The sequence below is a fragment of the Sus scrofa genome, chromosome 13 (assembly GCF_000003025.6).
Source record: "Sus scrofa isolate TJ Tabasco breed Duroc chromosome 13, Sscrofa11.1, whole genome shotgun sequence".
Taxonomy (NCBI): domain Eukaryota; kingdom Metazoa; phylum Chordata; class Mammalia; order Artiodactyla; family Suidae; genus Sus; species Sus scrofa.
The window spans coordinates 179221291-179240396 of NC_010455.5; the positions used below are offsets into that span (position 1 = coordinate 179221291).

The 19106-nt window shown below is 36.4% G+C and overlaps 1 protein-coding gene across 2 annotated transcripts in view; it reads left to right on the plus strand.

Annotated features, from left to right (window-relative positions):
- LOC100152428 (multidrug resistance-associated protein 1) overlaps positions 4070 to 19106 on the plus strand; it is an 86451-nt gene continuing 71414 nt past the window's right edge. The window contains exons 1-4 of one of the 2 annotated variants that reach the window (XM_005670294.3): positions 4070 to 4333; positions 9661 to 9722; positions 16522 to 16669; positions 17395 to 17537. In XM_005670294.3, the coding sequence (XP_005670351.3) occupies positions 4262 to 4333; positions 9661 to 9722; positions 16522 to 16669; positions 17395 to 17537 (425 nt within the window). In that variant the 5' untranslated portion in view covers positions 4070 to 4261. Of the gene's footprint in view, positions 4334 to 9660; positions 9723 to 16521; positions 16670 to 17394; positions 17538 to 19106 lie in introns of those variants that run through there. The other variant, XM_013982532.2, reaches the window with a different exon arrangement.

The following is a 19106-nucleotide window of genomic DNA, read 5'->3' on the forward strand; positions in this document are numbered from 1 at the left end:
CTCTCCCACTCATGTACAATTCACTGAGGATAGGAATGATTCATTATATCTCTAGCACCTACCAGAATGCTCAGCATACAGAGGTAATAAATTAATGCTTGTTAAATACATTAATTAAGTAAAGAATAGCATTAAGCAAAATGCAGTGGATAACTGATGAAATTTTTAGGAAGATATTTAGAAATTCTTTTTTTGCTAAGTCAAGTGAATACAACTCTGCAGTGGCAACAAAATTGATCACCAACAAAATTGATCACCAATAACTTGTTTGACCCTTTATCAGCATACAAAGGAGCAGACTTTGTAGCCTTTCTCTCATGTTTACAAATCAATAGCTATTTGAGGCAAAATGAAAAAGTATAGGATTGGTACAGTGGAAAAAAAATGAAGAATCCTGGATTCAAAGAAATCTGATGCTTTTTCTCCAATTCTAATGACTCTAATGTTGGGAAAGTCATCAGTCTTTCTCCTGATCTGGTCACCTCCTCTGTGATGTGGTGGATTTGGACTATACCCTGAGAAGCCTTCAATCTTTATTTTTATTTCTACAATTTATGATATATGTAATGGGTTTATTATTGTTATCTTTAAATAAAGAAATAAATATTTTTACATTAAACATTTTAATTTCTAATATGGCAAATATCAATAGAGCTACTGTCTCCACACACACACACACACACACACACACACACAATGTGAGTACTCAATAATTTTCAAGATTGTAAAGAAGTCTTGAGTCCAAAAAAATTGAAAACTTTTGATTGGGAGTTCCCACTGTGGCTCAGTAGGTTAAGAACCCGACTAGTATCCATGAAGATGCCTGGCCTCAATCAGTGGGTTAAGGATATGGCATTGCTGCAAACTGCAGTATAGGTCACAGATGTGGCTTGGATCTGGTGTTGCCATGGCTATGGCATAGGCTGGCAGCTGTAGCTCAGATTTGACCCCTAGCCCAGGAACTTCCTTCTGCTACAGCACAGGTGCAGCCCTTAAAAACAAAACAAAACAAAAAAACCCAAAAAAACCCTAGATCTAAGAAAGATGTAATATTGATTTTTACATAATTGACTTCAAGGGCAAAGAGTTGGAGTTAGCCTACATATTGTTGACTTGGTAACTAGCTAAGTAATAATCATCATCTTAACTTACACAATATGTATCATGTTACCTTGCTGTTCTAAATGATTTACTTATTACATGACTGAATCACAGTCCTTACAACAAACCCATGATGAAGGCATTACTTCTCCATTTTATAGAAGGGAAAATGAACCAGGAGATGTTAATGATTTGCTGGTAAATCGTGGTGGTGCCAGAATTTCACCTGCAATCTTACCTTAGAGTCTGTGTGCTCAACCGCACTCTTGAGTTCTGAGAAATTTCAGTATTTACACAGAACAAGGCATCAAGCAGCAGTCAGAAACAATGGGTAAGTATTGCACAGACTTACATGGGTAGATGCTCTACAAATAAAGTTATTAAAAAAACACGGGGAGAGAGGGAAGTCTATTGCAATAACTTTATAGGAAAATACCATTTGTACGTATGTGTAAAACACATACAACAGCAGCATAGAGTTTGCAAGGATAAACAAGTCTTTCAATAAATGTGTAGATGTTTGATTGAAAAGAAACTTGTTACTCCAGACAAGTAACTTAAGGTGGAGAACATGGATTAGGAAGTGGCGAACTATAAATAAAACAAAATAAAATAAAAATGGTCCTTCATAAAATGATGATAGTATGCCATGAACCAAATAGTGTTATTTCAATTTTTAATACTAAGGTTAACAAGAACTAAGAAAATAATAGCATCTATTCCATCAAGACAAAATCTGCAATCACCTTGAAGAAAAGAATTGTCCCCTCTCTGCCACAGTGACATCCATATGCTCAGATAATTACAGGAAAGTAGGAAACAGGGAGCTCTTTCTTTCAGTTTTACTTTTAGTCAACCTCAGAGGTCCTCGCCCTGACTTTGGAGGCTAGCCAGAAAGGATGAGGTGCAGAGCCTGCAGAACTTGTAAAGTAGAGCGGAATCCCTGGAAAGATAAGAACCCTTCTTAACGAATCTTTCAGCAACCTAAAAAATTGAATATCGTCACAGGATATATGCCACACTCATTACTAAATCCCTAAGTCCTGTTATGCTACCTCTCTGTGATTGTCTTTTTGCTAGAAAGGGAAATAGCTATTTCACAATTCAGCCAGTACGGGAATTCAGTGAGTCAGAATGCTAATTTTGTCATTTGGATTTGTTTCTGTCAGAGTCATTTAATATTTTCTGTTCCTTAGGTAATCTGAATATTTCACTGAGCTTTCCTTAATTTAGCACTAAGCAATAAAAACTACTTCAAAACAAAATAAAACAACAACTTACGGGTCTATCTTGTCTTCTTTTTCATTAGCACAGTCTTATCTTGTATCTCCTTCAGGAGAAACTTGACATTATGTTGTAATTTTGTGGGGCCCCAGCTACGTTTTCCTCAATCCCCTTGGGGAGGGGTTCCACCCCTCCCCACTCCTGTTTCTCAACACATCTATAGCCTTCCCTAACTTCTCCCATTTCATTACCTTAGGGATTTCTCTTTCTTCACCAATCAGGGAGGTAATGACACCTTTTTAGAGCTGGGTGTTCTTGGAAATCTGTTTCCAGTTGCTAGAACCACCCTTTCCTGAGGAGACTAACCAAAGGGAGGGAGGAAGGAAAACTTCCTTGAGTTTGGAGCCTGAGCTATGTTTAGGTCCTCGTCCCCCACCCCCCCCCCCCCCGACCCCACATGGTACAGGTTCAAGTTTCTTCTCTCCTTATATGTGAAAAAGCAGGAACTAAATGTATAAGATGACATTGTCTTTTCTGTGTAGAATCCAGAGGGAAGAGTTTAAAAATACAGATGGGGAAAGGGCCCCTCAAGGAGAGGCTGCTGAATTGATCATGTCCCTATTTCGGCCTGTGAATTTGTGAAAAATTCTGGAAGAAGTGAGACAAAATGTCTAAGTTTTGAACTATGACCTCAGTTCTTCAGTCTTATTTACTTTAAAATGAAAACTACAACTTCCGTTTTGCATAGGGCCAGACAAATATGGTTTGAAGAGAGTCAAATAAATTGTGTTTCTAAACATTCCCCAGTATTTTAATTCCATGAGGTATCATTTGGTTTAATCCCTGTGTAGACATATTTGGATTTCTCAGTTTGACCTGTTCTGTGGGCAGACCAAAACTCCCCCTAAGTACCATCTTTGAGCCCCTTTCTTTAGGATACTGGCTTTTCCTTGTATTAAATATTTAATTTTTTCTGCCTACCTCTAGCATTGATTTCAAGAAGCAGACAGAATGTTCCTTGGTCCTGAAACACAATACCCATCCTTGTAAAATCATCACGTTGACTTATCCTTATCCCCACTACACAGAATTCTTACAATTACTCCTCCTTCTGTTATTTCAATTTCTAAGTCAATTGAAACAAAGTACTTCATCAGACCAATGACACATCCCATGGAAAATGATTATTTGCACACACCAACATTTCTTTATACAAGGTCTATGATCCATCAATATTTATTAAAAGGCAAAATGTCATCCTTAATTTTCATACCCCCCTTTGTATGGCACATATTTTATTTAGTTCTTTGCTACTCTTAGTTACTACAATGTGTTTCCACTTATTACATAGCTTTATGATTAGTTTGGAGAGTAAAATTTAGATTCTATATACTGTTACTGTTTTCTAATACTTAGGGAAGCATTCCATTAACGTTCTAATTTTAAAGCCCCTTGCAATAAAATTTCTGTAAAATTCTACTGACACTTGTTGTCCTTAACAGTTTTCTGTAGGGGACAGCTGTTTACCTTCTGTTTGCAAATAAATAAATGACATCCCAAGGGGAAAAGAGTTTGCTCTTCTATAGACAAGGGGTACGTTTTCTAAAGTAACCCTGGAAATTGAGAAATCTGGAGCTACTGAGTCAAGTGCAAACTTCTCAAAAAGCAGAGATCTTTGGACTCCACCGAAGGTCTCATTTCTTCTCAGCCCCCGCCTTCCTCCCTTCCTGCCCCAACTCGCAGCTCAGGGCGCTGGCAGGAAGTGCTGGTAGAGGGCAGGGCGACAGCTGACACGCCCGGCTGAGTGCTCCCTTCCTTCCACCTTCCAGGCTCCGGCGGGACTGACGGTCCCCTGCCAAGAGAGGTGACAGCCGCAGCACCTCTCTCCGCTTCCCTTAGCCGTCGCTGTCGCCGTCGCCAAGAATCCCCGCGGGCCATGTTTTCCAGCCTGTGGAGATGGGGCGCTAGCGGCTCCTACCAGCGGGTCCCCCAAGGCTCCTGGACGCAGGTAAAGCTCGGGGTGGAGCAGGGTGGGAAAAAGCGGGGCGGTTTTCTGGCTGGTCTGAGGGAAAAAGGAAAGTGGGGAGAGCTAACTGTTGAGATCTGGAAACGTGAATTGATGTCTTAGATCTTTGTTTTCCTAGTAAATCAGACACACACACGCTCAGGAGGATGGTGTGAAACTTAAACCTTCACTATCTCAGTGGAGGTGGCTGCCTAAGCAAAGAGGCATTTTTGAAGGGATTAGGTGACTCCCCTGTTACCAGAAACACACATTTGAGAAAAGAATGAATGGATTTGACTTTGACTGAAGGAGTAGAGGTCAGAATGGAAATTTACCATCAGTAGAGCCCATTAAAACCCCAGGAGAGATTCGGGATAAATAAACTGTGTGTCAACTGACAGAGTACAGGGACACTGAGGCCTCCGGAAAATCCAGAAACTGCAGACCTTATCTGTACCTTGATCTGCCACTCCCCTCTCCTCCCACAACACGTGCTTCCTCCACGATAGAAGTCATGTGCTAAGGAAAGGAACCCTGCAGTTGTGTAGCATATCTGGAGTGATTTCCCTAATAAAAACTCAATTTGTTTTATTTCTCACCACTATGCAAGACAGGATCTTAGAAATAGACCTTAGAAATAGCCCTTAGCACATGTGGGTTCTGTAGTTCTAAAAAGAAAAATTTTTAAAAAGGATTTCACATTCAGGGGACAGAACCTTTCAAATCCTGGCTTTTGTTAATAAGTACAAGCGTCAAATAAATATGACAGCCATTCTTCTGATTACATATAAAAATGACACTATATGAGAAAAAGAATGTATGTGTATGTATGACTGGGTCACTTTGTTGTACAGCAGAAATTGACACAATATTCGAAATCAACTATACATTAATAATTTATTGAAAAAAGAAACTATAAATTTCTATCAAGGTAAAACAAATAATATGTAAAGCACTTTTTTAAATCTATAAAATATAAGTATTGAATAAGTCCCCTTTTCACTTTACTGTAGACTTAATCAGGGAAATTGGTTTAACATCATTAGTCTAACTGCAGAGGTGGCCAAAGGCAATGAATTACAAATTTACAGGGTAAGAAATTGCTAAACCCAAACAATTCCCTCACCCAAAATTTCAGTGGGCTCTTCCAACAAGACTCCAGCAGTGTTTATTTCCTTGACTATTACTCAATCTGGATAGCTTTATGAATGAATAAGTTATTGATACAAGACTGAACACACTTGTTTTAATCACATTTTCTATTTGTTACTTCTGTGATGCAAGTTTTTTTTTTTTTTTTTTTTTTAAAGCTGATGGCTTCAAAGCATGTTGAAAACCTTGTGTGATTACATTTCATTGCTGAGACTTTTTTTTTTTTTTTTTTGCTTTTTAGTGCCACATCTGAGGCATATGAAATTTCCCAGGCTAGGGGTCAAATCAAAGCTACAGCTGCTGGCAAATGCCACAGTCACAGCAACATGGGATCTGAGCTGTGTCTGTGACCTATACCACAGCTCATGGCAATGCCAGATCCCCGACCCACTGAGTGAGGCCAGGGATTGAACCTGCATCCTCAGGAATACCAGTCGGACTTGTTCCCACTGCGACACAATGGGAACTCACATTACTTAGACTTAATATTTTTGACAAAATAGATCTCAGATAAAAATCCCAACCTAGCTTATAAGCCAAGAATGTGACTTTCTGGTTGTGTTTCTAGAGCTGGTATTTTGGGACCAATGCATAGGAAATGTCTAAAAAGGTTTTTACTGGCAGTGATTAGCACTCACTCATTCATACATTCATTCATATAAAAGACATTATGAGCTGGGCCTTGAAAATATAAAGATAAATCAAACATAGTTTCTGTCCTCCAGAGAAACTATGTTTACCAGGAGAGAAGTACTTGTAGACAAATGATTGGATAGTCAGGTGAGAGTGAGTGTAAATTCAGTGAGGACAGATCTGAAGAACCTTTAAATGCCACCCCCACCCCCCCAGGAGTATGTTGAGATTGCTGTGGTAACAGAAAACAAGAATATGAGCCTTGGAGGTTAGGATGGGAGGAGATGAATTTTACCAAAGCAATAAATCCTATATAGGGTTGAAGCAAAGGTAACTTTATCCAGGAAAAGTAAAATACAAGGAAGTAGATAAGAGGAGAGGTATCTCTATGTTGCAACGAATAGCATGTAACAGGTGGAGCTGAGACTGTGGAATTATGACCGGAAGATAGGATGAATATTCCGGATTTGGTCCAGTCTCTTATACTTCTTTGTTGGAGGATCTTGGGCAAGTTTTTTAAACTCTGGGCCTTAGAATCCTCTTCTGTAAAATGGGGATGACAAAAATAGTCCCACCATAAAGGCATATTATATTTAATGAAAGCATATACTTATCCCAGAATCTGGCACATAATAAGTGATTAAGAAACATAAATCTTTTTACTTTCTAGAGGTTTACCCTTCTTCATGAGCCTGTGCAGCCACTTTCCCATAACTTCTTCCACTGTTCCCAGGACCTTCTTCCAATGTCCACAAAGGAAGTTCCTAAAGTTAGGGGTTATGAGATACTGTTAAATGTAGCAGTCACACAAACCACATCCTCAGGAGGCTACATCACACAGCTGAACCCAAAGAAGATTGAAAGCAACACACTTCACTAAATCCTGGACTTGGGCCATGCTGTGCTCCCAAGGTCTAAACTTTCTGTTCCTCCATCGTAATTCAGAAATAAGAAGACTTCCATTCAAATGAAAATTTATCATGTCATTAATGTTAAGGCATTTTATAGGATGCCTACTATATGAAGGCCCAGCAGTCAATAAGCACAAACGTAATAAAATAGCTTAGAAAACAAAAGCCTATCGTAGGCTTGGGAAAACAAAAGAAATGTCAAATCATGTGGTGCCAGTTAAGACGCCAGAAGCAGTGCTGTCAGAGAAAGAACAGGTGAATTAGGAGGATTATAAAACGTCCAATGGAGAAGTGGGAGTAGATTAGAACTTTGGAATAGTCCCTCAGAATTGTCATGTCCTGGTTTTCTATATAAATGTTGCTTTGCAGCAATATATCAATAATAAACTTGGTGAGACCCATGCTATGAGTTTAGTAATTACTTATTTTTCAAGAAGTCATTTATACATTTTTTGGTACTTGGTAAGGCTTAATTAACTTTACCAGATATTTTACCTGCCTCTTATTTCTTTTGCAAGGTAAATACTCTGGGAATTCACTGTGATAAACTCAGTATAAGATGCCTGGTTCACATCTAAGGAAGTTATTTACCAGAGGATTCAAACGGCCTCATATAAGATGTTTTCACAGGGAAAATGAGCCTAGAGCAAATATTAAATCAAAGACCAAGATCTTGATCTGCTGAAGTAACCTTGTCTAGTAGCTTTGCAAGCCTTGGGCCCTAAAAACAACCTTTTAATGTAGCTCATGTTTCTCTGGACCTGTTGGATCGTGACAGGCGGTCAGAGGAGAACCTCGGTTCTCCTCCATATGGTCTCTCATCCTCCAGGAGGCCAACTGGGTGTCAGTCATGTGTTTCACTCAGGGTTCCAAGCATAGAAAGCTTCTTGAGGCTTAGCGCTGGAGTTCTCTTAATGTCTCCTGTTGCATTCTGATTATCAAAACAAGAAACAATATCAGCCCAAAATCAAGAGGTGGGAAATGGAGTCTACCTCTGATGGAAAAAACTGCAAAGAATTTGCAACCATTTGCAGTCAGCCACAGCAATATATGTATTTTGGATATGAATAAGATCTTTACACTGGTGGCCAATTTTCAAATTGACACCTCCCTGTGAAAGAAAATGTGAGCTCCGGGTTAATCAGAGGATTTTCAGAACATTTTCCCTACAATATATGTACTTATTTTCCAAACAATATGTTTGGTAACAGAGTTATGATGATGCTGTAAGTACATACACAATATATGTACTTATTTTCCAAACAATATGTTTGGTAACAGAGTTATGATGATGCTATGTTTGGGGTTTGATAAATGTTTACATTTGTCATGGCATTTACTTCTTGAAACAGTCATATAAAGATAGATACCAATTTTTTAAGTTACAGCTGATCTTGAATAATGAAGCGATTAGGGGTGTCTAGCCTCCTAGAAATTGAAAATCCTTATGTAATTTACAATCAGTCTTCCATATGCCTGGTTCTTCATCCATCGATTCAACCAACCCCTGGCTATGTAGTACTGTAGTATTTACTATTGGGAAAAATTTGCGTATAAGTGGACCCAGGCAGTTCAAACTGGTGTTATTCAAGAGTCAACTATATATGTATATGTATATGTATACACACACACACACATACATCCACATACACACACATATATACATATATATGTGTATGTACAAACACACACTCAGTGACCTATGCTATATCATTTTCTATAACTCAGAGAACAAATTTCAAGCGAGTATCACACTTTTTCTCTGTATCTAGGACACTTGCTGGATAGATGAAATTTTATTTCACCCATTACTTCTAGAATCAGAATTTTTTAAATGTGGTAAATATTTTTTTGAATATGAAATCAGAACTGGATTAGAACCAATGCAAAAGTGTTAAATTTGGGACAGTTCTAGTAATGATATTTAATAATGTGACTACTTTAACTTTTAAAATACAGAGATTTATGCTGACCTTAAAAATATGAAATTATTACTTTTGAGACCTTCTCTTTTAAACTCACCTTCTTTTGATCAAACACAGCAGAGCAATGGGAAGAAATTCATGAAACCTATTATAAACTCCCACAACAATATGTAATTATAATAAAATATAATTGCGTATGTATTTATACATTTATACAAACTATGTATTTAAACACATAGAAGTAGACCAATATAAATATACCCTATTATTTTTCTATTTTTCATAAAAAAGACAAAACTGTTTTTAATTTAGCAGTTACAATGTATTAAATTTAGCTTATACATGTATGTAAACTAAAGTATGTGTATATAATATGTATGTGTACATATATATAGTCATATAAATTAAATGTTTGTGTATATAGATAGATATGAGAGAGAGAGAATAATAGGAATTTTAGAAATAATTTTCCTTTTGTACATGATTTCTTGCTATATGAATAGAGTTAAAATGTTGGGAGAAATCTTAAAATTCCTCTAGTATAATTGCTGTTCAAGGGATATTTAATTGCATTCTTTAAAGATTATGATATCAAGGTGGCTGAGACGTAAGTGATTTTATGTTTACTTTTCTACTTGCTGACAAAGATATTTCAAATGTAAAACAAAGGCGTTTTCTTCATACATGACTTGTTATATTTTTCTTTTAGAAATGCAGTCCAGAGAAAAGTGCTTCATTCTTCAGTAGGATAACATATTCCTGGTTTAGCAGGTAGGAATTTTACTAATTTGTTTGTAGTGTACCACTCTGAGGAACATTCCAAGGGAAATGACACCTAAATGTTATTCCTTTAATCTAATCATGAACATTTTTACAAAATAACTTTGTAAAGATTTTTTTCTTACATGATTTATTGCAGAAAAATCACATATAGTAACACACTAAATAGCTTCACAGATAAAACTACTAATATTTCTGCAATATGGCTTCCTATTATCAGATTTGTATCCCTGTAGAAACAAGGGAAGGACAGAAATAAATAAATAAATAAATAAATAAATAAATAAATATTGCCATCAAGTATCTGCTACCAACTTTATATATATATTATTTCATTTAATTCTTCCCCAAGTCCTATGGGATAAATATTTACAGATGACAAAAGCTGAGGCTCAGGGAGAGAAAGTACCTTGTGCATTGATACCCAGGTAGGAGCCCAATAACCTGATGTTAGAAGTCAGTTTTTTTGAGTTCTTGCTTCATGCTTTCTGTTTTGTTTTATTATTCTACTCTACTGGAAATGCTCTCACATACACGCGTCCATTCAACTATTGAAACACATATGCAGGAGTTCCCGTCGTGGCGCAGTGGTTAACGAATCCGACTAGGAACCATAAGGGTTCGGTCCCTGCCCTTGCTCAGTGGGTTAACGATCCGGCGTTGCCGTGAGCTGTGATGTAGATTGCAGACGCGGCTCGGATCCCGCGTTGCTGTGGCTCTGGCGTAGGCTGGCAGCTACAGCTCCGATTGGACCCCTAGCCTGGGAACCTCCATATGCAGCGGGAGCGGCCCAAGAAATAGCAACAACAACAACAACAACAAAAAGACAAAAGACAAAAAAAAAGACAAAAAAAAAAAAAAAAAGAAAAAGAAAAAAGACAAAATAAATAAATAAAAATTAAAAAAAAAAAGAAACACATATGCAATGCACACACAGGCAATCATTTGTAAGAAAGACATATAATGTGGTTTATCTCATAGAACAATTCATCTCTAATATGCGATGAGGGTTTTAAAACAAGACATATCATATTAAATGAGAAGAGTTGAATTTTTTCTAATTTTATAAATTCAGAAGCCTTCTTTTGAAATGTATTTATTTTTGCCATAATGGAAATGTTTTGATAATATGAAATCTTATCATCTTAACTTAGGTCCCTCTCTCTGTAGTTGTCAAAAAGGAAATTGTTTTACTTGATCTATAAGTAAGTTCCCAATAGTTGATGAATGCTAAAAAAAAAAAAAAAAGAAAAAGAAAGAAAGAAAAGAAGAGGATATTGGTGTACATCAGATATCCTACATTATGCTAACCTTTAAAACATTTAAAAATGCAGAGATAAATGACCTAGATCCTATCTTCCAGGAATTCATAGAAGAATTATAAAAATTAAAAATCACACTATCGGGAATTCCCATCGTGGCCCAGTGGCTAACGAATCTGACTAGGAACCATGAGGTTGAGGGTTCGATCCCTAGCCTTGCTCAGTGGGTTGTGGATCCGGCACGCTGCCGTGAGCTGTGGTGTGGGTCGCAGACGAGGCTCAGATCCCGAGTTGCTGTGGCTCTGGTGTAGGCCGGTGGCTACAGCTCCGATCCAACCCCTAGCCTGGGAACCTCCATATGCCCCGGGAGTGGCCCAAGAAAAGGCAAAAGGACAAAAAAAAAAAAAAAAAATCACACTATCAATTACCCCAAAAAGGAAAAAGCAATGTAGGCATGATGGAGAAACACAATTTGCAAGAGTGTCATTGGACTAAATTTGCAGTTGTGGACTGTTTACAAGCAATTCATGCTTTATTAAAATTTAATCTAATTTAATTTAATTTTTTAATTTTATAATGATTTTTTTTCCCATTATAGATGGTTTGCAATTTTCCATTAATTTTCTGCTGTACAGCCAGGTGACCCAGCTACACATACATGTGTATATTCTTTTTTCTTACATTATCATGCTCTGTCATAAGTGACTAGATATAGTTCCCAGTGCTATACAGCAGGATCTTTAATACAACAATTTAAATAGTGTAGAGGTAAAACAAGAGCCATTTCCAGTTGAACAAATACCATATGCAAACCACAGAGGCAGGGGAAAACTGACCCTCCCACATTTCAGTGTTGGGATTAGCAAGAGATCAAGCTGGAAGGACAGATGGATTAACAATGAGATCCTGCTGTGTAGCACTGGGAACTATGTCTGGTCACTTATGATGGAGCATGATAATGTGAGAGAAAAGAACATATACATGTATGTGTAACTGGGTCACCATGCTGTACAGTAGAAAATTGACGGAACACTAAACCAGCTATGATGAGGGGGAAAAAATCATTACATAAAGAAAAAAAAAGTTCTCTAGGACATTCTGAAGCTAGTGAGAAGCCACTGAAAGATTTTAAATAGAGTGACATCCTATTTGCACTTCAGAAACTCACCTTTGCAATTCTGTGGATATGATATGTAGGAGATGAATAAATCTTAGTTTCTGGCTCAAATAATTGTGAGGTTCAGGTGTAGTGAAAAATTTGTGAGTTCAGTTTGGGGAAGCTTCAATTTCTGAGGCCTGACTCATCCCCATAAAAAATATCTAACAGGTGTTGGAAATATAGATCTCTCCAACTTATGAATATGGATTTGAAAGTCATTGACTGTAGATTAGTAGTTGAAACCATGAGTGTGTTTGAGATCATCCGGAGGAAAGTCTATTGAATCGGATGAACAAACAGTATATTGGGAATTCTAGGTATTTAAACAGGGAGAGGAGGGGGGTCTGCAAAGGGCGTTAAATATTCAGAATGTGAGAGACAAACCAAAGAAAGGGTGGGAGTGAAAGCTAGGGAAATTGTCAAAAAAGGAGAAAAACAAAGTGACCAATAGGGTCAAATACTGAAAGGGGGTAAATTGAAATAAGAACTGAGCATTCTCCATTGAATCTGGCAATGTAGCAATGATTGGTGATTTTTATGAAAGCTGCTGAAGTAGAAAATTGATAGCCCTGAAGAGCAAATAATTGGGCAGAAGAGATGGAATTATAAGAATTTCAAGTTGCACAAATCTAGGGATCACTTAGAGGATGGCAAAAATATTATACCAATATGATACATTAAGTTAACACACTAGAAAAAAAGGTTAAATAGACACTGTGAATGGGGAATGTTTACAGTTAGTGCTTTTGATTTTTCAAATTTTTTTATATATAGATATGTTTTTGAAACTTGAGTTCTGTCTCATCCATGAGTTGAGAAAGTGATGTCCATACTGTCATTTTTAAGTCACAGGCTATCATAGAATTTAAATGATGCAGATAATTTTTAAGTAAATATACTTTAAAAACTTTTATTATCAAACTCTAAAAACTATATGCATTTATATTAAATATTAAAAAACAGCATTTTAGGAGGCATAAAATAGGAAGTTAAAATTAGATTTAGTAAACAAGATAAAATATAGCAAGTTTTAAAATATGGCAACTCAATATCTTGAAGTCCACATCTTAGATTCAACAAATAAGTTATCATTGTTGAATGTCACACTTATTTTGTGCTTAAATTTAACATCTCAGAACTAGGTAAGAAATATTTCCATGGCCTGCCATTATCTGAAACTGTCATTGGCATGAATCTATTGTGGTTTCTTATCTGATGATCAAACAGTTGCAGCTGAAACACAGCTATTGTTTAAGAGAATGTTTCTTTGAAGACACTGGTTAATTGTGTGTTCAGATTTGTTCTTTGTGTTATAGAAAATGTCAGAAATTATTTCTTGAGCCAAATCAAGCTCCCATAATTATATGAATAATTCAATTAAAATGGAGCTGAGATGATACAAATAATTAGGAAATTAGACGCTTCCGAGCCTTAATTCCTAAGGCTGTAGCTGTCTAGATCATGTTGATGATCAAATAATTATGAAGGCTTTATTAGCAAATATATCCTGTCATCAGTGTATAATAATCATGATCATAGAATAATCCCCTTGACATACATGGAAAAATCTAGTTAAAGTTTTTATAGGCCACAATTGAATTATTATTTTAACCAGGTATATACTATTCAATCTGTCCTACCTTTTCCTCACATATTAATAAAACCTCAACATTATCTGACTTTTTGTTTTGGCCACACCCATGGCATGCAGAAGTTCCCAGGACAGGACAGGGATTGAACCAGCGCCACAGCTGTCACTAGAGCCACAGCAGGGGTGATGCTAGATCCTTAACCCATTGATCCATAAGGGAGCTCCATACAGTACCTGACTGTCTTATCCTATAAATCTGTACGGACTGATGTCTCACCTTTTCCCATTACACAATAACCCCTTTCAGAAATGTTTAAAAAGTTCATTAGCAATAATGAAATTGATAATGGTATATATACTTTCCAAGTCTTCAATTATTACTCATCTACAAAATTTACATTTCATCTTATCCCCTAGCCAGCTGCCATTGGATAACTACCCTTAACGTCACTTGGATGAGATATTCATACATAGTTGTGAGTGTTAAAAACACTCAAAATTCTCTCTAATGTAACAAAATCCAGTTCAGAATAGAGATGTTACACTTTGTGACATTGTCTGCCTTTGGTTAAGTTGGCACTGGTTTATATCACATTTAAAACCCTGTGACCAGTCCCTAGAGTTCCTTGCTGTTTAACCACCTGTAAAAACAAGGAATTAATATTGCTCTGTATGTTTTAGAGGGTTGCAAGGATCAAAATAATTTAAGTGAATGTCCTCTGAAATGAAATATCAACCTTAAAAACACAAGATACATGTACATATCTTTATTACTGCTTTAGGACTAAAGTCCCCAAGTTTATGGGACCTGGCACTTGCCACATTTCATTCACCGGGAGGGTCAACTATTGTCCTAGTTGCTTCCAAAAAGCTACTTCACCAATTGATTTAAAGAAGCACCACTTCCTCTTTTCTTGGATGTATATATGTAAACATAAGAACAGAAGAGAGCAGAAGAGGATGAGGAAGCACACACCTGGGAAAAAGGAAGTCACAGTAGTTAAATAATCACAATCAATTCAACTTAAGCGTCACTTTTAGATGCTGCATTATTTGGAGACTCAGCATGAAAGCCAGGGGTCACTTATCCCCTTGAACCAAAACTGCTGAGTTTTGTACAGTTCTAATTCAGAATGCTGAGGCAGTCAATGTTATTAAAAATGCTTTTGTGGAAATCAATGCAATCTTATTTTGAAAATGAATATTTATTTTGTGGAATGGAGTAGAAGGACTTAATATGACATAAAAGTAGTTTATTGCTTAATATGTTTTTAAAAGTGCACTGCAGGAAAATGTCCAGCATATTGAGCCAACAGAAACGTGATTACTGAAGGTCCTGACTTAGTACATTTAAGCCGTTTTGTTAAATATGAATTGCAAAATGATACTAGGTTGTATAATAAAAGTAAAATTGAATCCAGTGGAGACTGGTTACCACAGGATTTAAATCCACCCTAGAGTCAATCAATTCAGATTGTTCAGCAAGAATGACAATGAAAGCAGTTCCAATTTGGAGTAGTGTAATACTTTGTTATGGTCTCTTGGACTGATAAACTTTATAACGAAAAGAACTGAAGTTATACAGTCAGAGGGCCTGGGTATAAATGGGGGTTCAATTCCTTACTGAACAAGTCATGTCATCAAGCTCATAAATTACAGAGTATATCTGAATTATATCCCTTAGGAGTGTGTTTAGCTTCAAGCCTCAGAATAGCCAAATAGTTTTAGCTGAAACAGGTTGGTACTTGTTGTCTTATATTATTCAGTAGTTTACCAGCTGGGAATGGTATCAGGGACAGGCTTTTTCCTGTCTCTCCACTCCCCATCCTTGTTATTTGGTTTTTCACCAGTGGTGGCAAAGATGACGTCTTTCTCAGACCATTATGTTTTCAGTGCAGGGAGGAAGAAGGAAGGGGAAGGAAAAGGGAGGCAAAAACTTGTCCTCTTGGAGTTTTGTTCCTTCTTTTGAAAAAGAATATTCTCCTCAGTCAATTTTAGTTTTGATTCTCTTAACCATAACTGAGTTATAGTATTAATACCAAGCAAAAGGTACTGCGATTACCAGGACTGATTTAAACCAATCATAATTCATAACTCTGTGGCTAGAATAAGGGATTACTCTGAGTTCAAGAGGTTTTCATTTGAATAAATACCAAACTCCAGTTGGGTGGAAGATGATCAGGCAGAAAGGATGGGGCTAGCTCTTTGAATGGAGGAACATGCAAGTACTAAGGAGTTGGCGGCACCTTGCTGTACTTCTTAAGCCATCAGCTCCAATGTGGCATTGTCACACTGGCTCATATTCCTTTGGTCAAAATAAGTCATGTGGCCAAGGCCTGAGTGTATGGGGCAGATACAGTTTCTCCACTTGGATATTCTGTAAATAAAGTTCCAGAAGAGGATGGACTCATTTCTCTTCTGATACAAGCCTAAAAAGCAAATGTGGGTCTTGGAATGAATATCTTACTGTGACAGTTAGCTATTTAAATTTCAGTAAGGGAGGTAGGGTAGGTGGATGCCTCCAATATAGAATGAGTAAAGGAAGTGAGTGTTTCTCTGAATAACTGGAAGTCTAAACAGCCCTTTGAAAAGCTACAAGTGATTATTAGACATTATTGATCTCTGGGATAAGGTTGTATGACTTCTCAAACATGCTCTCTAGTCCTTGCAACCTGATCAATAAAATATAAACCAAGAAATGAAGTAAATGCATGCAAAATTAGTTTTAGTTTGATTGTTGGTTTTGCTGAATTGTTTATCTTCCTCTCTCCTGTTTAGGATAATTATTTTAGGCTATAAGAAACCTTTGGAAAGAGAGGATCTTTTCGAACTAAATGAAAGTGATTCCTCCTATGTCCTGTGTCCCATCTTTGAAAAACAATGGAGGAAGGAAGTTTTAAGAACTCAAGAGAGGCAAAAAGTAAAGGTAATTAATTATTAAATCCTAAGTACTTAATTACTATCTAAAACTCAATAAAAAACATGTTCCAAATATGTGATATTATCGTTATTAATATAGAAAAATCTCTTATAATGTGAAATAGTAAGCCATTTTGACATGTACAATTGGTTATTACCACAGCTAATTTCAGTCATCAAATTATTTAGCATCCTTTCCCTTTAAAATTCAGGAGCAGATGTGTTGATGTGTATATAATATTCGGCTCCCTACCAATATCTTTTGTCATTCATTGTGGCAAAAATGGTTTCTGCATCTCAAAACATTATGTCTATTCATCAAAATAAGCGATACAATCAGTGCTTACAGGGTTCGGATAGGAACTCCACATCTAGTATCATGTATACACATGGGTAAATTGTCTTTAGATTTGCAAACATAATTTGAAGATATAACATATCTTCAAACATAATTTCAAGATAAAAGCTGTATGAATGATAAAGTTTCAAAACTCATAAAAATGATACAATATTTCTTTTTTCCATTTTTGCCACATAATATAAATAACACCCAGTGGTTTGGAGACACAACATACCAATGATATAGATCATATTTTCAAGTTTAACTGAACTTTTCCTTTTTTGTTGCCTTATTTTCTTTGGAATACATTACAAATTTATGGTTCATTTATACATATTTTATGTATTAGTTCTGTCCCATCTTCTCATTGTTTTCATTCTTTAATTATGTAGTCATCTTTTCATAAAGAGGCACATACCAGGAAACCCTCTCTTCTCTGTGCGTTGTGGAATACCTTTAAGTTTGTCCTGATTCAAGTGGCTTTATTCAAAGTATTTGCTGATGTTTTGTCCTTCACTAGCCCACTCATAATGAAGTAAGTTGAAGTCTTCTTTTTATTTTCCTTCCCACAGGTAAATGATAAGTAAATGGTTCACTGTAAAAGTTGTGCTAAAAACGAGTGGGGTAGGTGCCCATTACAAATTTTATTTAGGACACAAGCATTCTGTTAGGTTTGCTTGTAATATGAATGTGAAGTACAGTAAAATAATGAGTAATTACTGAAACCAACCATGTACTAAGCACTGTTCTAAAATCTTTCATTATTATGTTTAATCTCTACAACAATCCTAAGATGTAGGAAGTAATATTTACCCATTATCACAATGCCAAAACAAACAACTTAGAGTCATTTGCCTAAGACCACACAACTAGAAAATGCCAGAGTCATGATTCAAACCTAGGAATTCTGGTTTGAGTATCTGTTTAGAAAATGAAATAATACATACCTTTACTATTTTTCTTAGCTTTGGTCTTTTGGGAGTTGAAATTTATCAGCCAAGGTAATAATACATAAGTATATATGCATGTGTGTATATTTATATGTTTATATAGAAGAAAAAGTTAAAGAATTTCTATACTACTTCTATAGTATTTATAAGCAAGGTTTCATGGGCAGACAGTAAAATAGAGTCCTTGGCTATATGCCACCTTTTTCAAGGGGACATTTCCTTACCTCTACCTGCCATATGAAGGAAACACAAGGAAACATGTTTTAGGGTGTTTTTTTGTTTTGTTTTTTCTGCACCTGCAGCATGAGGAAGTTCCCGAGCCAGAGATCAAACCTGTGCCACAGCAGTGACAATGCAGATCCTTAACTTGCTGAGCTACCAGGGAACCCTGAAACATGGCTTTTATTAGCCAACAATTATATTTTTTTTCCCTTTTGTATATGTTCACAAGTTGTTGGAGTTTTTAAGAACAATTTAAATTGTGAAAATAGAATTAATCCTCAGTTGCCTGAACCCCAAATAATATCTAGGCACATTATCCAATATTCATTAAGCACCTAAGACATTCCAAACACTATTCTAAGTAGACCAGCGGGATAGAGCAAAAATTCAAACAGTCGCTGTCCTGCTGACACTTAGAAGGGACAGATAAATAATAAACAAATGAATAAATATAGATTGTATCAAGAGATAATAATTACTAAGGTTAAAAAAAGTACAGCAAGGTAGTAGGGTAGGAAATGCCAGTTTGGAGAATTGGAAATTGCTGTTTTCTGTGGGGTGGTTAGGGAAGACACTGGTTACAAAGTGACATTTGAACAAAGTTCCTAAGGAAGTTAGGGAGGAAGCCAAGACAGTCTCTCTTGCAAATAGAAAGAACAAAGAGGAATAAAACCATGAGGCAGGAGAGTGTTTGGTATCTTTGAAGACCCCCAGGAAGCAAGTGAGGCTAGAGCAGAGGAACTGAGAAGAAAGTGTTAAGACTGAGGTCAGAAGGCTTGTCGGCTGAAAAAGATCTTATGGGCTTTACAGAATGTGATGGGAATATTGGATTTTATTTTGTGTTAGAAGTGAAACCTTTGGAAGATCTTCAGCATAGATTTATATGTTTAGACCTCAGTTGCGTTTTTGTTTTTTGTCTTTTTAGGTTCGCA